This window comes from Micromys minutus (genome assembly GCF_963924665.1).
Source record: "Micromys minutus genome assembly, chromosome: 4".
Classification (NCBI taxonomy): Eukaryota; Metazoa; Chordata; class Mammalia; order Rodentia; family Muridae; genus Micromys; species Micromys minutus.
This window is the reverse complement of record NC_137973.1, coordinates 22,888,780-22,911,495: the sequence shown is the minus strand read 5'-3', so window position 1 is coordinate 22,911,495 and position 22,716 is coordinate 22,888,780. Positions and strand designations below refer to the sequence as shown.

Genomic DNA, 22,716 nt, shown 5'->3' with positions numbered 1-22,716 from the left:
TGTTTCCTGTCTGCTCTGTCCTTACAGTAAGAGCCGTCTACAGTGGCGATCTGAGAAAGCCATGGCTTGCTTTTTACACTGAATTCAAACCCAGCATTAAGATACCCAGCAGGCCATTCGGCCCCTTTCCACCTTGTGGCCTTATTGTGTCTGCCCTCCATACCTAAAATACCCTTCCTTTGTACATCTCAATGCACTTATTTCTGTCTACTGCTCAGAAAGGGAAGCAAAGAATACCAACAAAATACATTAAAAGCACCATGGGAAATGGTTTTTAAAATTAGGGCTCGAGGTGTGGCTCAGTGGACGAACACTTACCGTGATAAGGAAAGCTCTGGGTCCAATCTCCAAAACCAGGAGAGAAAAATTAACAGGCCAGGGGTGAATTGCACAGCATGTGAGTCATCCCTCATTAAGGAGAGAATGGGTGGGGGGGTTTATCTTCTGCTTTACTTAAATATCGATTTGTCTATGATATATTCAGGGCTTGCTAAAGATCTGGACAATACTTGTGATTGCAATTCCAAAACAAGACTCGAAGTAATTACATACATTTTCTGTTTCAGTTGCTAAAACACAAAATGGGAAGAATAAGCCACAATGTGAGATATGGAACTTGCTAATATATTACTGAAGGGCGAAAAAATCAATAGACACTTGTATTCACAAAACTGAAATGTCAAGCAGTTACTGGCAACTAATGCAGTCAGCGCTGTCACACCAACAGAACGAAGGGGGACAGAAACAAGGGCGTCTTTATTCTCCGCCTTGGGAGGGCTCAATGTAGCCCCTCTGATTTAAAATCAATATTAATTTGCAGAATATGTTACTTTTTGGAGTTTCTCATTTTCAATGCCCTACCTTTCATTTGCAGATGTCTTGAGAAATTCTAATTAAGGTAGGATTCTAACAAATAAAAACTACTAAAAATATCTAGTCAGCAACATTTTTCCCTAGAAGTGGGGGGCAAGTGATATCCGGGTCTTTTTTTTTCTCCTTTGTTACCAAGTGCATCAGGTAATGACCTATTTTTCCCTCAGTCTCATTAGGCCATACAGCTGTCTCCTGAGTGTGGGGACATCACAGCGTCGGACTGGACGCCTGCACACTGCATCTGTCTCAATGGTGGCACTCCGCCTTTTCAGATGCCCATTTTCAGCGACACTAACGAAATCTCCCCAACAACTTTGACAAAGTACACTTAATTTACATAATAGAAACGATCCATCTGCAACTTCTTAAAACATACCCTTTCTTCAGGAAGGGGAGGGGGAGGGTCAGCTAATCGGAACACAATTTCATTCTCTATCTCCAGTGATGGAGAGGAAATAATCAGATGAACAAAAAAAGACTAAAATCTTTCTTTAAAGATTTATTTATTTTATGTATGTGAGTACACTGTAGCTGTCTTCAGACACACCAGAAGAGGGCATCAGATCCCATTACAGATGGTTGTGAGCCACCATGTGGTTGCTGGGAATTGAACTCAGGACCTCTGGAAGAGCAGCCAGTGCTCTTAACCGCTGAGCCATTTCTCCAGCCTGACTATCTTTAATGGAGATCCTAATTGCCTTTCATGTTAATTATCTCTAACTAACCTGGTCTCTCCAGTGTCTCCTCTGATGGAAGAGTTCGTTTCCATCGCCATATGGCGGGAGGGAGGTGACTGAGATCTAGTCCTGTGGCACGCCGTATGCCACTTGTGACACTTAGAATTGTGCTGTAATTAACTCAGAACACCCAAGAGTGAAAGGAGGGAGCAGGAAGCCAGCCTGGGGATCCAGGATGCTTAAGACATCCATTCTGCACTTGGTGGAGACTAATGAAGAGGATAAAACTGGATATAACTGGATGGTGGCATCTGTTCAGCTTTGGATGTGATCTGGGAGCTGGCCTAGGATGGGGAGACAGGAGCATGCGAAAGAGAGAAGAGAAATTAAGAATAACCAGGGTCACCGGTCTCCTGGTGATTGTGCCACTAAATGGAAGGAGGAAGGAGGAAGAGGAGGAATGAATGCATCGTGCTATCAAATCAGGCGGTGGGATGAACGGCGCCTCCTGCGAGGATCCCGATACCTTAATCCCATAGCCTGTCAGTATGTTTTCATACGTAGCTAAAGGGGCCTGCGCATAAGACCAGACATCACAGAGGGGGTAACCCTAAGTAATGGCAGGGCTTATTGACACAGTTGGAGCAGGAGAACCACAGAGATGCTAATAAAGCATGGTGACCCAAAAGATGTACTGGTGGTGCAAAAGAACTGGAAATATACTTGGCTCCCAAAATCTAAGAGGTAAAACCCTGCCGGTGTACAACTCATCCCAGAATCATGGAGGCAGAGGCAGGAGGGTCTCTGTGACTCCCAGGCCAGCCAGGGCTACACAGATGACATACAACCCTGTCAGACATTCTTTTGAGTGCAGAGAGAGTGATTTTACACTTTGCCCCTCCAGAACTATATACACTCTTAATTTCAGGTTGCTTTTAAACCTTTAACTTGCAAACTGTCACAAAAGCGACAGGAAACTAAGGCAGGTATGTTCAATCTGAAAGATCTCTCAGATTGTAGCATGTGCTACAGTTCAAGGGGCGGCGGAGTGATAAAGATCCCGTTCAATTATGGACAATCTTCACATTGCCAACGCAATATAACAAATGTGCATTCACAACACTTTGTCTTGTAATTTTCAAAATATGCAAGAACCTTATGAGTACAGAACCTAGCAGCAATGGTAAAGGGGCTTGTTCCGTAACCCTTAAGAGTAAATGTGAGGGAACCCTCCCCATCGACCCTCACTGTCGCCCTCTGAGATGGCTTAAGGACATGGCTGTTGTGCCATGACTTCTTTTGAAATATTGAAACAGTGACCATCTTCTAAAGCTAAGTGCTTTTAAAATTAGCCCGACCAGAAACCAGGGACGCAAGAACTATACAGCTTCCCAGGCGACTAGTTACTAAAGTTCTGTGTCAATCAATAAATCGTCAAGGTAAAGAGAGGTGACAGCGGTTGTTTTCATCAATGAACGTTTGTGTGAGTGAATTTGGAATAATAAACATACTTTGGCTTTTGGGAAATTAAAAATTGGTGGACATCATCAACAGAAAGTATTTGGATTTTAGGAGGAATATCCAATCTCCCTGGGAGTTTTACGAAGTTCTGTTTAATTTGGGGAGGGCTGACATGAAAGACCACAAACGAGGAAAATAAATGTACTCTAGTTTCCGAGACCTCTAAATCGGTGCCATATGAGGAAAAAGATGCTAGCCATTTGAAGAGCCTAGGCCAATAACCAAGTGGTTCTGAGTGGATCTGATCTAAATCATTCATCCTGTCACTTTAAACTTCTAAAAACACACTCCATACTTACTGAGTATGAAAACTAGCATAATCCCAAAAGCTCACTGGGCCATTTTCTAGTTACTTCTCAGTCATAGGGAGTTCATGGACAGCTTTGCATACAGGGTTCCAAAGCAGGTTTCTGCCAACTGTTCAGTCTCTTCAAACTAGCAAAGCTTTGTGGAGGCACTGTTGCTTCCTCCCACCACCACTGTTCCCCTGTAAATGGATTTCCCACCCACTAAAGATCTCCGTGACGCACAGGGTCCATGTAGTCGTATTAATCGGCCTAGTGCCATTAATTCAAAGTTAGCCAAAGAAATGTGAGGCTGAAGCCTGCAAGCTCTAAGCAGAGGCTTTAAACACTGGCTCTTGGATTTCCATCTATTATTCTTACCCAGTTAGGGGTTGCTCCTTCAGCTGAGCGTCAGGGTGAGCCTGTGAGTACACCACTCCAGCCGATGTCATACAGTGGTGACAGTTAAAGCTTGTTGTAACCACTGCATTAGTGACAAGTCATGTCAGTTCAGATGACTAACAAACAATAATGTGTAACTTATGGCATTTCAGTTGGATTTTTCTAGTAACTTACTAAGAAGGAAGGGCTGGTGGGGATATTGGCCTATATATCCAAATCCAGAACCAAGAATTTTAAGCCTGAAAGGAAATCTGATAAAAAGGAATTAGCAAACTTTTCCTCTAAAAGGCAAGCTGGCAGGTATTTCAAGCCATAGATAATATGGAAATGAATGTCTGTGGCTGTATGCCAATCAAACTTTCTAACAGTCATAAACTTGGGGCCCAGGTCCTTCAGATTTGTCAGTGGAGATTCTGAGAAAAAAGGCATGGTCATACAGTTAGTATTTTCGTTTCCTTTATTTGGTTATTTTCTTTTTTTATGTGCATGGGTATTTTGTCTACATGTATAACTCTGCACTACAAGTGTGCAGTGCCCTCAGAGTCCAAAAGAGGACACTGAATCCCCTGAAACCGGAGTTACAGGTGGTCTTTATTGCAGGTGCTGGGAATTGAACCCAGGTCCTCTAGGAGTCACTGCTCCTTGCTGACTTGCAATCTCTCTTGCCCCTTAATTTTCTTTCTGTTACTGTATAAAACACTGGCCAAAACCAAGTTAGGGGAGAAAGGGATTTATTTGGCTAACACTTCCAGGCCACTGTCCACTATAAAGGAAAATCCTGGCAAGGGCTCATTCAGGAGCTGGAAGCAGAAACCATGGAGGAAGGCTTGGGCTGGCTCCCTGGCTAGCTCACTGACAATGGCACTTCTTGGAGGAGTCCGTCTTCCCAGCTCACATAAGCAATCTAGATATGCCTCAGCAATGACACAGTAGCAGATAAATACAATTACTCGATTGAAACTTCTCACCATGTCTTTCACCACTGTCACATTGGTTGACAGTTTATGCTCACTGCTGGGACAAATGGCCAACAGGAGGTTGAATATTTACTTTAGATTTGCTTTTACTTTTTGAGACAGTCTCTCAATGTAACCCTGGCTGTCCTGGAACTCACTATGTAGACCATGCCAGCCTCAAACTCACCGAGATCCACCTGCCTCTGCTCAGATTAAAGATGTGCTCCACTACTCCCACTGAGGGTCAGCTAGTCCTCAGAAGTTCTGTTAGGTCACAAGAAAAAGATAAAAATACATATTTTTTAAAAAGCAGGAAACACTTGGGATTTTTAATTACATTTGGCGGGCAACAGTGACTATAAATGAGGATTTGATCTTCAAGTGGCTTTTGTGAAAACATGTGAATAGGGCAAGCCCAGTCATGAACAAATGATGAATTAGGCAGCGTCTTGAAAAATGAGCGTCAGTGGAAACACAATTACATGCTCCCTTCCGACGATCATCGGCACCGACAGCTTATCAATCATTTCTTTTATCAACAGGACAGCACTTGCTATCATTTTTACAGTAACTCATCTCAGGGGGAAATAACATTTTAAAATAATACACACATGTATACGAACACAGCCATAAGTCCCTTCTCTTTGTTGTTTTTGTACTGAAGACAAACTCAGGCTGTGGCGGTAAGTTCGGGCTCCGCCACCAACCTCCTCACCCTAGCGCTTTAAACAGACTTTCCTTTCTTTAACTTTCAAAAATAGCAGACACTTGGGTTGAAACTCAAATGGAACAGGAATACAAAGTAGAGCGCTCCGGGCTCTCTTCTAGTGCACTGTCTGAGAGTTAAGCATACATTCCCTTTTAACATTATTAATTACTGCTGTATCCGAGCAAAGCAGTAACATCATGTTTTCTAGTCACTTTGACAAAGAAGAATACGGAGTTCCCCTGGACAGACATTCATGAGAGATTCTGTTTTTAAACGCAACGAAGAAAATAAAACAGAATGCGACAAGAGGGTATATGGGGCTTTGTAATCTAAGAGGAGCAAAGAGCCCAGGGAGTCTGAATAATGGATGGGTGCTCAGCTAAGGAACGCCCCCTTTAAAATGTCTTTTAATTTTTCCGTGTGTGTGTGTGTGTGTGTGTGTGTGTTTTGTCTGCATGTATGACTGTGCAGCGCACTCATATCTAGTGCCTGCAAAAGCCAGAGGATGATATTGGATCCCCTGGGACTAGAGTTACAGATGGTTGTGAACCACCACGTGGATGCTGGGAATCCAGCTCAGGTCTACAAGAGTAGCTATTTAACCACTGAGCTAAAAGGGTTTGCAACCGCATAGGAAGAACAACAATATCAATCAACCAGTCCCTCAAGAGCTCCCAGGGAGTAAAACACCAACCACAGAGTAAACATAGGGGGACCCATGACTCAAGCCACATATGTAGCAGAGGACAGCATTGTCTGGCATCAATAGGAGGAGAAGCCCTTGGTCCTGTGAAGGCTCATTTCCCCAGTGTAGGGGAATGCTAGGGTGTTAAAGTGGGGATGAGTGGGTGGGAGGGGGAGCATCCTCATAGAAGAAGGGGGAGGGTGTATGGGCGAAGGAGGAACCAGGGAAGAAAATAACATTTAAAATGTAAATATATAAACCATCTAATAAAAAACAAAACCAATGAAACCCGATGAGCTGTCTCTACAGTCCCCAAGACTCATGTATTTATTTATGTATTTATTTTTACTATTTACATGTTTACATAGTATTTATTTTGTTACCACGGGGCTGTCATGTCAAGGCATTCACATGAATGTCAGTAGATAAGTGGGAGTCGGCCCTTTCCTGTCTTGTGGTCAGGCTTGGTGTCTGTCACCTTTACTCAGTGAACTATTTTGCCTTCCTCAAGAGTCCTCTGCAGAAAGACTTTATAGGGATTTATTTTATTACTTTAGATGTGTATATATGCCTGCATACCTTTGTACAATGCCTCAAAGGACAAATGTTTCAGACCAGGTGGAGCTGGAGTTACAGGTGGTTGTGAGCTGCCCTGTGGGTCCTGGGAAATAAATGTGCAACCTCTAGAAGAGCAACAGTGCTCCTGAACCACCAGCCCATCTCTCCAGCCTGGGCTTCGATCTTTTCAACTGTCATTATGTTGCCAAGGATGGCCTAGAACTACAGGACTCAAGCAATTCTTTCACCCCGCCCTCCCATTACCCTGGGTGCTGGCCATACTGTAGGCATCCTTGGAAAGGTTTACCCCTCCCAGCCAACCCCCTGCACAAACCCCTTCTTACAGTTTGGAGGGGAGGTGGGGAGCTTGAAGCTTTTGCAATCACTGTTTGGGTTCATAAGGTGGGTGGGTTTTGTTTTTGTTTTGTTTTTGTTTTTGTGGGTGTTTGTTTTTGAGACCTAGTTCGAGTTGGCCTCATGCTCTGTAATCCTCCTGCCTCAGCCTCCTCAGTGCTGAGATTATAACCAAACTTAGCTGTAAACACTTCTAATGGTACTATCTTTCCAGAATCTCCTTCTTTGCTCCATGATTGGAATCCTTTTCACAGCTAAACATGCAAATGTAATTTGAACTTTAAAATTTTCAGCCATCAATTTGATGAGCCACAATGGCTGTGTCCTTCTGTACAAGCAGAGGCCCTGCCCCCAAGAAGTTGTGGAAGCTGTATAACCAACCACTAGGCTCTCCCTCCATGTAGGGAGTTCATCACCCCAACCCCACTCCCACCCCAAGCACCCCAACAGAGCCTGTCTATGGTGACATTTAGGTACATCCATCCCAAAAATGTCTGCAGGGAAGGCGCTGGAAGCTGGACTTGATATCCGTATAATACTACACACAAGCCAACAGCCAACAGCAGTAATCCATATGACAGACTTTTAATGCCCTTTGGACTCACATAGGACAGGAAAGCATAAAGTTCCAGCCCCTTAGATAAATAGGTTCCCCTCAGTGGGCCAGGCCATAAGCAGAAGAGGCTTCCCAACTTTGCATACATAGGATTCAGGCTAGAATAAAATAATACAAATAAATATAATACAGTAAATCAAGTCAGGATTTAAAATACACACACACCACACACACACATGGGTCAGGTGGAGGCTAGAGGTGTGCAAACTTGAGGCTTCTGAGTCTGAAGTCAGCTTGGGCTACATATCAAGACACTGTCTCAAAAGCAAGGGTTGAGGATATAGCTCAGTAGAGAAAGCCTGCTAGCACACAAGGCCCAGGATTGGGATATGCATACATTGTTTCCTAGTTGAGTTTAATAATCCGCCACAACTGAGCATCACTGCCCCACAGAATAAACGGGGAGCTCCTGGTTTGCTCCAAGGACAGTCAGTCACGAGCAGGACCACCTGAAGCTTGTTGCAGAGCCCGGGGTAGGAACCTGCAGGTAGTTCCTGCGATCCAGGAGGCTAATGTAGCAAGAGGATCCCTTGAGTCCCAAAGTTCAAAACCAGCCTGGGAAACAGTAAGGCCTCCATCACAGAGGGAGAGGAGAGGGGAGGGATGAGAAGGAAGAACAAGGAAGAACAGAGGAAAAGGGAGGAAAAATGCAGAATCTTAAAACCTATGAAACCAGGACCTGCCTTCCAGCAGGGATCAGCAGATCTACGGACACAGTGAAGTTTGAGAAGCACTGGAGCCGACTTGTTGCTACAGAAATATGGAAAACATGCCATACTATTAAGTAGTCATACAAAAAAGAAATAGTACAGGGTAGAGGATAAAATCATGTTTGTGATATTAAGACATTTTTATGTTGAGCATCCTATTAAGTCAAATACAAACCATGCCTTTAGTCTCAACACTCAGGAGGCAGAGCTGGGTGGATCTCTGTGAGTTCAAGGCCAGCCTGGACTACAGATCAAGTTCAAATGAAAGCCAGGACAACACAGAGAAACCCTGTCTCTCTCTGTCTCTCTGTCTCTGTCTGTCTCTGTCTCTCTCTATATATCTATATCTATATCTATCTATCTATCTATCTATCTATCTATCTATCTATCTATCTATATATATATACATTTTAAAACCAGCAACCACATGCCCTAATCCTACAGAATACACTCAGAGACCAAGAGACCACATCCTCCACTCCAGTGGCAATAAACACAGATCTACCCTGTAACTCCAGAGCTCTAGCTTTCTCCACTATATGACAAGTCTTCATGAAGAAATGAACAAAGGATGTGGTCACAGGATAAGAAGGGATCTCGGACACTGATGGTGGTGTAACACTTTCAAAGGACTATTTAGTATCGGGGATATTTATTACAAAAAAAATATAATTCTTTACCTGTGCACAATGTACTTAACAGGTATTGGAGAGAGTTAAAAATTAACAACCTTCCAAGTACAGTGACTCTTTGATTACTGTAAGTTCTGGAGACCTCTGTTACAGTGAAAGCAGCCATATTGGAAACAGGCAAACTCTAGACCCCCACCCAGGAGTCTAGGCACTATGGCCTTCACTAGCAATGCAAACAATAATCTGTTAAAAAGCATCAGAGAGAAGTAGCACGTTCCACAGCTTCTGTTCATTTATTCTCAATTAAACTGACACTAGGCAAATGCCTAAACCAGAAAAAAAAAAAAAAAAAAAAAGCTGTTTCCATATTCCTTGTTGAAAGGTAACCAGGACTCCTTGATGTATACAGACTTCAAACTTACAAGCACATTCATCATCGCCAACCTCTAGAATTCCCAATCAAAAGAGGTAACCAAAATAAGTTAGAGGCACTCATAAAAGTGAAGCCATTTGTCCAAGGTCATTAAAATAAAAGCAAAACCATACAGATCCATGTGCTCGTTTTTTGTATGGTTGTTGTTTGTGTAGTATGTGTGTGTCTATTTTGCCTGTATTCATATCCATACACCATTTGCCTGAGGAGTCCAGAAGAGGGCATCAGACTGTGAGCCACCATATAGGTGCCAGGAACTAAACCCAGGTTATCCAAAACGCAGCCAGTAGCTGAGTCAACTCTCCAGACCCAGATCGAGGCAATCTTGTTTCAGCAAAGAGCATTATAATTTAGTGATAAGAGGAGGCATGCAAAAAAAAACCTCAAGTTGGAGCCTGTCTTAGGGTTTGCATTGAAGAGACACCATGACCAAGGCCCATCAAGATACAACGACATATTCCTCAGCTGCATTTGTCTTGAGCCTACTTCCTTGTCCTAGCCCAATGTCAAATCCCTGCCAAATTCCTAGAAGGCGGCACCAAGAGCTCTCTACACAACTCTTATAAGGACAACATTTCAGTGGGGCTGGCTTACAGGTTCAGAGGTTCAGTCCATTATCATCAAGGCAGGAGCATGGCAGCATCCAAGCCATAATCCTGGAGGAGCTGAGAGTTCTACACTTTCATCTGAAGGCTGCTAGCAGAAGACTGGCTTCCAGGCAGCTAGGATGAGGGTCCAACAGCCTACACCCACAGTGGCACACTTACTCCAACAAGACAACACCTATTCAAGTAGGGCCACACCTTCTAATCGTGCCACTCCCTTCCTTGGCCAAGCATTTACAAACCATCACAGACACATTTCCTCTAACATGGCCATACCTACTCAAGCAAGGACATACCGCCTAACAGTGCCATTCCTTGGGCCAAGCATATTCAAACCACCACAGATCCTTTAACAGGTAAGGGCTACATCTGACTATGGTTTAGAAGCATGGGATAACAATTCCTTAATCAAGAGTTTCTGCCATTGTCCTTGCTATTTTCTTTCTTAAAGAAAAAAGGCAAACAAAGGTTCATACGGCTGTGACTCTATTATCATCAGGAACTGAGATCCCATTCTGCTCCATTTTCTGCTTGTGGGGACCCCTTAAAGAACAAGACTCTCAAAAACCCCACTCCACACTTACTTGCAATTCATCAGCAGGCTGGGAGCAGCTCCATAGGTAACTATGCTGCTATGTTCAGTAACACAGGTGTTCCAGGCACTGAGGAGAGCCAGGTATACCAGTTGCCTGTAATGCACCTCAGTCCTGCTTTATCACTATCTGTGTGACCTTCAGTGGATCATCTGCCCTTTGCAGGTCTGGGGACCTTCATTCACAAAATGAAGGAAAGAGTCACACCCATTTCACGGGACACACGCCAGGGCTGAATGAGAAAAATATGTGTAAAATAACTAGCAAACTGTCTGGTACCTGGTGTACAGTCAGAGAGTAACTCATTATCTGATTCATCAGAGCCCAGTGTTTTTCCAAATCCCCCCCCCCCCCAGCTCTCTGACTTCCTCTCCATTTCCAAAATTGGAAAGGAATGTGTATTAGTCATCGTACCTGTTGATGAAGCACTCTAGTGGGAATGAGTTTTAGCTGTAGGGCCACCTCAGTCAGGTGTGCATGTCACGCCTTTCCCTTTGAAAGGATGAAGAGAAAATACAGAAAGACTTAGGGTGGAGGAAATGAGATTCTCTAGGACCAACGAACATGCCATTGATCTGTAGAGATGAAGTTATGAAGATACCCAGGAAGTTGAAAACAGTGGGAGAAAATGGGGCCAGGAATGATGTTCAGTTGGTAAAAATCTTACCTAGCAGGCATGGAGCTCCTGAGTTTGAAATTCCCAGAGTTTTGAAAACCAAGTGGCAATTGCCTGTAATTTCAGCAGTCAAGAGATGTTGGCAGAAAGATCACCAGTTCAAGGTCATCCTTGGCTACATAGAAATTTTGAGGCCAGCCCAAAATACATGACATCCTGTCTAAAAAAAGGAAGAAAGAAAAATAGAGGATCAAAAAATACCTTTTATGCAGAAGATGTGTGTGTATGTATGTGTGTGTGTGTGTATGTGTGTGTGTGTGTTTGGAGATGCTTTATGTCAAAAGAGGTCTGTGTCAGAGCATCTTACTCTGTTGGGGCGGCTCACAGGGTAGTTACCTTCACTTCATACAGTACGGAAGTCCTTGGAAGCAAAGCTGAGTAAGAAACCTACCAGTCACTACCAATGCAATAGGCAATAAAATACACCCCAAATACTGGATAAAGACAGCACGTCGCTCCATGGTCATCCTAGTACCCAGCCTAATCTTTAGAACAACAGCAGGGGCCAGGGAGATGGCTGGGTGGGAAAGGACCTGAGTTTGATGCTCAGAACCACATAAGAAGCCAGACAAGATAGCACACATCTGTAATCCTAACACTCCTCAAGTAAGACGGAAGGCAGAGATAGAACAATTACCTAGAAGGTCATGGGCAAGCCACCCTGCTGCACCACATAGCAGCGGAGCCAAGAGACCTACCTGTGTTCCAAAGGGAAAGTGAGAACAAGCCCCCTAAGGAATACCCACAGATGCACATTCTCATGCGATAAATAAATAAATACAAATAAACAAACACAGGCTTCTCAAACGTTATCAGGCAAATCCCAATAGAGACACATTGTACAGAATATCCGACTGGTATTCCTCAAAAACACCAAAGGCATAAAAAGCAAGAAATATCCAAGGACCAGCCACAGCCACAAGAAACTTAAAGAGGCGTGGCAAGTAAATTCAAGATCACCATTACGATAGGTGGGGTCCTACAACACAGTAAGGACAGGAAGGAAACACAGGTTGTCTGGGCAGTGCCTGCTCAGCATGCACAAGGCTCTGGGTGTCCACCCCAGCACTGTTCCTTTACCTGCAACACAAACCCTTAAAGCAAAAGGCCCAGGAAGATGCTGTGACCTGCCGAAGGCCACAAAGGTAACTGAGACTAGATGCAAAAACTGAAATTGAGATAAAAAACAGAATGCAAATGTTCTCCCCAGAATGTGATAGGCTGATAAAGTTGCTGAAGTGCAGGAGGTAAAAGAGGAGAAGACAAAGGAGGAAAGGAACACCCTAGCAGAAACAGGTTGTATGAGTCAGCACGATTATAGGCTGGCACACCCACCCGAAAGGCCAGTGCTTTAGAGACCGATGCAGGAGAATCACAAGCCTGAGGCCAGCGTGGGCTACACAGCAAGGCCCTGTGCTCTCTAATCTATCCATAAAGGTCATGGGAGTATTTTCTCTGCAATGGTGTAGTATGGTATCCCTAGAACACTGCCAGGCATGCTGTAAATATTCACAACGTTACTAGTGTTTAGTTTAAGTCGACTTTTTGTTGCTTTTGTTTAAATGTCTGTAAAAAATTTGCAGGTTCCCAGATTTGCCGTTGTGTTCAGTTCCCAACACCCACACAGTAGCTTACTATAGTCAGTAACTCCATGTCCAGGAGGCCCCATACCCTCTCTGGCCTCTGCAGGCACCAGGTACACACACACACACACACACACACACACACACACACACACACACACACACACACGAAGGCAAACACTTATACATGTGTGTGTAGGGGGGTGTTGAAGTGGAATAAAAGTGAAGTTTTCATGTGTATCATGAAATGTGAAAATACAGTCCTCAGCTTTCAGCTTAAAAATAAATTTTCAAAAGAAGAGGAGGACCTAAAAGACAGCAAAAATAGTGTGAGGCTGGGGCCGCCCCAGGGTGTTTTCCCTAGCACACTCAAGGCCCTGGGTTTAATCTCCAGGACTATGGAGAGAAAGAGAAAGTAAATTGCCAGCTTCCGATTGGTTGAAATTAAGTCAAGCGCAAAGTTTTCACTTGTGACAATAAGGAGAAGCAGGCATTACTACTGGGCAGTGCTGAAGTGACCTGTGCAGGGCAGGAGAGATGGCTCAGCAGCTAAGCGCACTTGGAGCTCTTTCAGGGGACCTGGGTTTTAGTCCCAGCATCTACATGAGGCATCACCACCGTCTGGAACTCCAGATCTTCTTCTGACCTCTATGGGCACCAGGCATGTGGTACACAGACCAACGTGCAGGCAAAATACCCACACACCAATAACAACAACAACAACGATGACAATAATAGTAGGTCATCATCATCTGATGGCTTACAGACGGCCAAGATAGAGAACCAGACTCAGTCTCTGGGAGCCTGGCAGGACCAAAGCATTTCCAAGAGCAACAGCAACTACATCTGGTTGCTCAGTGGTGACACTGTGTGTTCCTGTTGTTTCTTCTGCCAAAACAAAACCCACAGCTCATCTCCAGGTGAAACAAAGATTCAGGTTTAACTAAGTATCAGACACTTTAGCCACAGCAAAGAGCAGATAGAAAGTAAACCCTAATAACTATAAATATTTACAACATGTCTAACAAAATGCTATGGGGAAAATATTCTCAGGATTTATTGTAGGGATAGCATTTATTCACCAGGAAGAGGAAGTAGACACAGTTATAAAGGAAAACTGTACACAGTCATCTCTATTAAAATAAGAAACACTGACGTCAGAGACCACAAAGATAACAATAATGAAATAGATACGCTTCAGAGTAGGAAATATTTGCAATGCTTGTAAGTTTAGATATCTTGGTTTAACAAACAAACAAAACACCCTCCAACAATAAAACGAATGGAGAAAAAGCATACTGTATCGACCACAGCTCCCTCAAGTGTGGACTGCCTCCTGTATACAGGGTCGTATGACTGAATGTGTAGTTGCAAGAAATGTCTGGGAGTAGTAAAAAGTTTTCTGAACATGAAAGGGTTCAAAATCAAATGTGCAGCAGATTCAAGTACTTCTGACAGCTCTTGCCCATGTTGCAGCCCTGAGCTTCACTTAAGCCTGGTTCTGAGCACAGAACAGAGTCTATAACACACACGCACAGCCATCACACACCAATAAACACACCCTGAAACACTCTGGCTCACATTTGACTACTTTATATTATAAATTGCAGTGTTTTTTAGAGGAAGTTTTCTGCTTTTATAGAAAACATGGATTAATTATGGAAAACGGAGACAATACTTAGTACTGTTCTTTAGCAATGTATCAAATCGATATACATTTGGATTGCACAGGGTTGGAATGTTTGACTTTTCAAATTGCTATTTGAGATACTGGCTTAAGTTTCATTTAAAAATTAATTAAACGAATTTTGTCTTGGGACTAGAAGAGACTTTCCAATTGGAGTCAGCCCTAAACAGAACCTCAGTCATTCTGACCCACGTTTGCTTTTGTGAGCAGCAGTCTCCGCACAGACAACTCTCTCAAGATGTGCTAACACACAGCAGCACAGTAAACATTTCAGCCAAGATTTAACTTTAAAACACACACCGACCTGAAGACTATGCAGATTTGCTTTTCTCTTTAATAAGTAAGAATACTACATGTATATCAAAGGATTGTTTCAAAATAGAACATTCTTTATGATTTCTTATCAGTTAGCGTTTTTATAGGCCTATGTACAGCTGGAGGAATATGAAAATTGTTCTAGTCTAAAAGGGTGTTAAGTGAAAACATATTGAAGAAGACCCAGTTTATACAATGGGGATAAAAAACCACAGTGACCTATGTTGTTATCAGTCTTACAAACAATGTTGACTGCAAAAAAGAAAAAACAAAACAAAACAGAAAACTAAAAACAATAAAAAAAGTGACTCTTACTCCGTAGTAAGCACTTTTATCAGCCAACTTTAACCTTCCCTTTCCTCCCTCTTTCTCCAAGGTCAAAAGCAGTTGTACAACCTTAGCTTTACAGAGGATGACGTTACACCCAGATGCGCCAGACACTTCCGGGTTTCCTGGGATAGGGAACTTTTCCATTTTAAAAGGTGAAGGCCACCTCAGGAAACCAGGAAAGAATTCGTCACTCCAGCTTTTCCTTCCCATGGCCTCCAGATGATCCACTTCCAGCACCAACTCGCATACCACGGCAATGCCAACACACCAGCAGTGCAGAGGGATGAAGAATTGCTGGCCAATGGCAAGAAAGGTCAAGAACAGAGTGTCACTGACTGTTCAGGCTGGCCCACGGAAATCAACCATGGAGTCCCTTAAGCTGCCAAGGAACCCAGAATGGAATAGAAGCTCGTGTGCTGTGTATGTCTGTGGATCTCGCCATGTTTATCTCAGTGTTTCAAGACTGATCCGTCCAAACAGACCCTTCTGAAGGAACCAGAAGCATCAAAATGTCTGGGGGCATGTTAAGAATATTCCCAGAGTAGACAAAGGTGACTGATGATCTGAGTTTCATCCCTGTGACCCACATGGTGGAAGAAGAGAAGGTTCTAGCAAGTTGTTCTCTGGTATGCACACAAAATAAGCAAGTTGTGATTTTTTTTTTAAAAGGAGTATTTTCAGACCTTATCCCAAAAACCAGTTGGGATCAGAGGTTTGAGAGCCAGCAATCTGTGTTTGTACAGCCCCTGTAAGGCAATTTCGGCACACAAAGGAAAAGTTTGACAAACTCGTGGTTCACATACCCACATCTTGTCTGCCCTGCTAGGGAGTGACATTTAATGGGTCAGTAAGATGGTCCAAGAGTTCAAATATATCTGGCTTTTACATTTAACTGTCAAGGGAGGCAATCAGGATTTTGTATCACATCATCAACAATGAATCTCACATGGTACCAGGTTCATACCACAATGCCTACTGGCTGCTCGTAAATAAATGAGGTTATGCCCCCCAAGTCTTCAAATGGCTTTTTCTTCCTCCACATCTTCTTTATCCTTTTGTTTTCTCTCTCTCTTTTATGTTCTCCCTTCTCTCTAACCCTTGGTATGTTATAACTTCTTCTATGTGGTTCTCTTAACCACTAAGAGCAAAACAGAAACACAAAGAGGTAATGGGTGAGGGAGAGGGTCGAAATAGAATTTTAAAAACCTTGATCAAAATATGAAGAAAAAGTCCATTTGGTGCCGTTGGTAATATCTTTGAACCTTAAAAAACTTAAATTTAAAAAAAAAAAGCAAACAAAACAACAACAAACCAGGGCTAAAAGACTTGACATAGGTAAGGCCCTGGGTTCAATTTCTAGCATGTCCTCTGCCTCCACAACCAAGCAAAAACCCGAGAAAACTTACAGATACATTTTATGAGGAAGGTAAGAACTGAGTCACATTGCCTGCTCTCCTTCATGTAAGACGAAATGATTACTGACATCAATCCTTAGATTATTTTCTAAGGATGCCCTGCACCTGTTGGCTATGAGAAGAAACCAGAAAGCGCTATGTTTAAAGCAGAACGCTGGTGTCATACACCTGTAAATCCGGCCCTTAGGGGTCTGAGGAAACGGATCGTTAATTTGAGGCCAGACTGGGCTACGGAGCAAGACCTTGAGAAAAAGAACACATTCTGGATGATTCTACCTAAGTCGGGGTACAGACTTCAACAATATTGCATAGGAACGTGTATGTGTATTGTAAATTGTAAAAGACAAAACAGAAAACTGTCTCAAAAACGGTGTTTTAATAGTAAGTGGGAAGGCACTTGCCTAATATACACAATGTTCTGAGTCCAGTCCCTAGAAATACCGACACAGACACACACACTCACTCACTCGAAACATTATTAAGGGCCAACTATGCAGAGAGAAGGGGCAATGTCTGAGAGGAGCAGAAGCATGATCTGACTCTAAGGAACTGACATATTCTTTTTCTTACTCAGGCATAAGTTAGAAGAACCTCCACTTTATAATTTATTGTATGTATACTACAAAAATAGAAACTTTCGCAACCACACGTGATGTAGTAGGGTGAGAAAGTTCACTGGCTGCCTCAAGTCTACAGGCCCCAGGGTTATGGTGTGTATCAGGTCACATGAGATTAAAGAGAAGGAAAGCCTTTGACTTGACAGAGGCAGGAAACACCAATCTACTACAAGGAAGAAGCAGAGGGACTTAGGGACCTTAGGCCTCTGAGCGAGCTCACACTCTCTCTTGGAAGAGGACACCAGACAAGCACTCCGTTTAATGCCCAAGCTTGGTAAGGAATTTAAAAAGTGTTTGAAAAACATGCTAATGCATTTGACGGGAGGGAAGCACCACCTACAAAGCATGCCAACTACTAAATAATTTATCCCCAAGACAATAAAAGCTAAGATTACAAGTCTGACCCTCTCGCGAGCGCATCATGGAATGGCTGGCCCCTCACCCCTTCACGAAGGAAGACCATATTAAGGGTATGAAAGCTAAAAACACCTATTTCTGGATGCAGAAGCTACACACCCGCACGTCTTGGCAAACTATTATCATAGAACCTAGACCAGGCCTCGGCAGCCTTCAGACATTATGGAACTAGTAAAAAGTTACAAAAATACCATTTGTGCTGGCCTTGGGGGAGAGAGAGAAAAAAAACACTGAAGAAATGTTGAGCTTGTGTATGGGTCATACTTAGTTCAAATTCCATGAGTACTCTCCACGGTGCAGTAAGAGTGAGACTTTCTTCTGAAAGGTACCAAGGATCCAAGAGTGCACACTTAAAATATGTAAGCAACCAAGGCACAACTTTGCAAACTTTTTCTCGTGGTACTGAATTATTTACTCCACAGTTGCGCGCTGTTTCAGTGAGGTTTATGCTGAACAAAACTACCGACTGGTGTCCGTGGTAACAGTCAAGTGTGTAACTCTAAAAAAAGGCCCAGTAGCAGGCATAGAAAGTTAAATTTAAGGTTCCAGAATTCTACTCGGAGTAGCCCGTTCTTACCGGCTTTCTTTTCTTTTTCTTTCTCTTCTCGTTCTTTCTTTTTTGAAATTTTCCTTTTATTCTATTTTTCTGCCTTCCAATTTCGCAGACCCAACTTTCTCCTGGTGGTCGCACAGAAGAGCTTCTCCATGTTCACTTTCTGAGGAGGCTCCAGCCCGGTGAATGGATTTCCCTCTAATCTTCCCAATTCCTTCACCTCTCTTGTGCATCCTCTGGGGTTCATTCTTCCCTCCAGTTTCAGATAACTGTGGTTAACCAGCTGGCCCAATAATATCCTCTCCATTATGGTTACACCGGCAAGCCACTCCAGGAAAAGGGGAGGAGTGTGGATCTACATTTAATTTTACACTTGTGCACCAAGCGATTTGATTCGTGCTTCGCTGGTGTGTCCCCAAAACAAGATCTTAAAGGTAACTAACTATAGGTCCCCAAATGACCTCCATCCAAATGAATTCCCTTCTCAGATACGGGCACTCCCTGTTTACAACCGGGAGGGCAGTTTCAACATATTAACTCACTTGCAGAAAATCAGCGCTGTGGGGGAGGGAGGGAAGGGACTAGAGGTCCGAAGTTCACCTGAAACAAGACTTGATTCAGCATGGGCGCGTGGTCTGACCAGGTTGAGGTGGCCCAGGCGAAACCAAAGGGAGGGGTCGTGGTCCATCCAGAAAGCCAGGCGTAGGGAGTTCACGTGGCCTCTGACTCACTCAGAGATAAGTAATCACCCGGCCACAAGTTCCAAGCCAGCCGCCTTGGATTTAGTTTGCACGGAAATCTTGGAGTTTCGGCTCCAGGGCCACTAACAGGTAAAGAGACCATTCTGAATTCTCTTGGGCTCAGCCCGAAAAGGAGACTAAGGCTGGAAAAGCCACTGTCCCGCCTTCTCGCCTACTGGAGTTAAAGGTGTCAATCCCCTCCAGGCAGCATCCAGAGCTGCGGCCGTGCTGCGCAGGGCATGAGTGGGCGCGGAGGGCCGGATCCTAGATGCTCCCAACCCCCGTGTGCCCCTGGTCCCCGCGTTCCCCCCGCATCTCACCTGCAGCCGAGTGGCCCGGGAGCGCGCGACTCCGGGCGCGGCGCGGGCCCCCAAGCTCGCGGCGCTCTCGCAGCTCTTCCTCCTCGTCCTCCCGCCGCCGGCCCTCAGCCATGGGCGAGGTGCCGCCGCGCAGCCCGGGGACGGCGGGCGAGCTGCGGACAGCGGGTGCCCCTCGCCAGCGCGCTCGGCGGGGAAGGAGGGCTCCACCTGCAGCGCGCGGAGCTGGGGCGCGGGCCGGGCCGAGCTCCCCGTCTCCTGGGCACGCACCAGCGGCCTGCAGCTCCTCCGCAGCTCGCTTCCCGTCCGGTCCCCTTCCCCGCCCCACAGAGGTCCAGCCTGGGATCGGGCGGGCTCCCGACCGGCCTCGCCTCCTCGGGGAGGGGTTTCGGGCTGCTGAGGCCGCCCTCCAGCAGCACAAGCTGGAAACACCCCCACAACCCAAACAGACGTGCACAAAATAAATAAAGGGGTTGGGGAGTTGAGAGAGAAAGAGACAAGGAGGCTTGGCCTCTTCCTGCCCTTTCACAATATTCCAGAGTCAACAGGAAACCCATTCACTTGACACTTAAACAAAAGGGGGAGGAACCGGTTCCTAGGCAAGTCTTGGAGAGATGCGTGAACTGGGAGAGGCTGAACTTCACTTGGGGCACACCACCTAGAGTTGAGTCTAGACTCTATGAGATCTCTGTCTTCGTCTCTCCTCTATCTCTCTGTGTCTGTCTGTGTCTGTCTGTCTGTCTGTCTGTCTCTCTCTCTCTCTCTCTCTCTCTCTCTCTCTCTCTCTCTCTCTCTCTCTCTCTCTCTCTCTCTCTCTCTCAGATGTGGCTTGGTCTCAAACTCCTGACCATCGTTCCTCTGCCTCCTAAGTGGTGGAATTACGGTAGTACGCTACCATAGTGGGCCCCTCCCCCTTAAAAAGTACCTCAGGAGGGAATGGGTCTTTTGATGTTGTTGTTTTCCTTTTTCGGTAATGAAAATACTCCATGATACACGACATAAACTAGCTCAAAGGCACAGAGTGTGCAACAGCAAGGATGAGCCTCCGTGCACACTATGAACCTTGTGGGCGATAAAGATGCTCCGCGAGTAGGAGTACGTTTATTAGTTGTAACAAATGTACCCGGACGTTGAGGATGGTGGTAAGGGGGGATGGGGAGAGCATGTGGACTTTCATGTCAGGTCTACTGAGAATACAATACTGATCTAAACAGTGAAGTCTAATTTCTTTTAAATACTAGATAGGACTTGGGTTTGGGGGCGGGGTAGAACAGTCCCCCCCCCCCCCCCCCCCGCATTCAAGAGGCTCATCTCTGGCACTGTAGGAAATAAACACATAAGCAAACGAATAAAGCCTCCCGGTATTCAGCTGAGGGTTAGGAAAAGGCTGCCATCTCTAGAAGTCCGGGAAGAAAATGTGTTGAAGAAGTTCCATACCCGATTATTTGTAGAGAGGTGGTTGCGCCAAGAGGTAGGAAAGCTGGCTCTGAAGTCAGAGGCTGTAATTTGAGGCACTTAACCGTGGGACTTACCCTCTGCACACCGCTCCGAAGTTGGAGAGGGCAGTGTAACTAAAGCCATTGTATGTACCTAAGCAATGTCACATACCTAAGCAATGTCACACTGAGGGGCAGATTCTGAAATGTCACAAAAAGATACTGAAACAGCAGGCAAGAATGCTCCCTTAGGAAAGGGCTGTGTGGGATGAACAGGCCTTTATCTTCAGCCTGTGGCTTTCTTTCTGAGAGCTTGTGAGAGCCCCCAACGATTGCCATGCTAGAAGAAGAAAGGAGGAGAGGGTCACTGGAGGCAGAAAAGGCTGGCTGGCACTGCCGTCTTACCTCTTCAGTGGCGACGGCTGCTGCCCGAGAAAACTATTTCTGTTTTTAGGCAGATAAGAACAAAATTCAATTAAAAAAAAATTGAGGTCAGATCCACAAGTTAAAACACTACAACTGTGTAAGTAGTTAAATAAATGGACTCTTGGATAGCTCAAAATTAAAACGGGGAGATAGGATTTTGAACTCGCAGCGTTGTCCTAAGTGTTTGGGACACCCACTTTATGGAAGCGTGTCTCTCCTTGGCCTTCAGGAATGAGGAATAATTTGGAGGTCCCTCTTTGACGGCAGCATGCCTATTGGGGGTCAATCTGCTATTACCTAGACCCTTAGTTTGGGAATCCCTGAAGATTGTCCTGGATTTCACACACAATCAGAGTTGGTAGAGCCACATCCTCTTAGGGTTGGATGCATGCTCACACCCACATTAGGCTAACATGACTTCTAACTACTATGTGCCAGAACCACCCCAATGATCCCTTGAGGAGACCAAAGAACCAAAGATTCAGACAGTTACTGTCAGGAACTATTATAGTGGATCATATATATATATGTGTGTGTATATATATATATATATATATATTGCCATTTTGAATGAACACAATACATTCTTTGTCCTCTGATGGAAGAGAAAGATGGCTGTGGAAGGCTGCCCTCTTTGAAGCTTGTGGCTATTGTTGCATTTTGATCAGAGAAGCAAGATCACCCACAAGCAACCCTCAGATTAGTCAGCGTTCTCTAGAGTCATAGAACTTGTAGAATGTCTATATTGAGGGAATTTATTGTGATGACTTACAGTCTGTAGCCCAACTAACCCAACAATGATCAGCTGTGAATGGGAAGTCCAAGGATCTAGTAGTTTCTCAGTCCCATGAGGCTAATTGTTTGAGCTGGTCTTTGGTAGAAGTAGATAGATTCCAATAGATGTGCTGGCACGTAAGTGAAAGCAGGTGAAGAAGAGAGAACCTTCTTCCAAAGTCCTTATGCAGGCCTCCAGCAGAAGGTGTGGCCCAGATTAAAGGTGTGTGCCACCACACCTGGATCTGGGATTTGCTTTGTGCCAGGCTGACCTTGAACTCAGAAATCTTCTTGCCTCAATCTCCTGGGATTAAAGGAGTGTACTACCTTGCCAGGGCCTAAGCTTTTCATGGTCACTGTACCTCAATATCCCTATGCCAATATCCAGGCCAGAAACTTGTGTCTTCCAGCTGAGAGTTCTACATCCAGATTGGCAGGCAGCAGGAAGAGAGATTGAGTCACTGTACCTGGCTTGAGCATCTGAGACCTCAATTGCCCACCCCTAGCAACACACCTCCTCCAGCAAAGCTATATCAATCCAACAAGGTCACATCTCCGAATAGTGCCACCTCCAGTGGGTTTACGGGCACCATTTTTATTTAAACCACTACCCAGCTGTAAATCCACTTGGGACTGTTGATGACTGAGATGGTCTCACTATTGGAACCTTGCGGTTGTTGTTCCGTGGTGGTCATGGTTGTGGTTTCATGGATGTGATAGATGAGTAGGACCACTGGCTGCTTTTCTCCTTTGGAAGCATGTACGGTTCCATGAGAACTAGTCCTTGTGTCCTCAGGGAGGCGGCTCTCAGGTCAGATTGAG

The 22,716-nt window shown here is 44.7% G+C and overlaps 1 protein-coding gene across 1 annotated transcript in view; it reads right to left on the bottom strand.

The window, feature by feature from the left end:
• SH3D19 (SH3 domain containing 19) overlaps window positions 1–19,555 on the bottom strand; it is a 142,340-nt gene extending 122,785 nt beyond the window's left edge. The window contains exon 1 of the mRNA XM_080915122.1: window positions 19,262–19,555. Within this exon, the coding sequence (XP_080771248.1) occupies window positions 19,262–19,373 (112 nt within the window). The 5' untranslated portion in view covers window positions 19,374–19,555. The remainder of the gene's footprint in view (window positions 1–19,261) is intronic.
• Window positions 19,556–22,716: the final 3,161 nt, after the last annotated feature.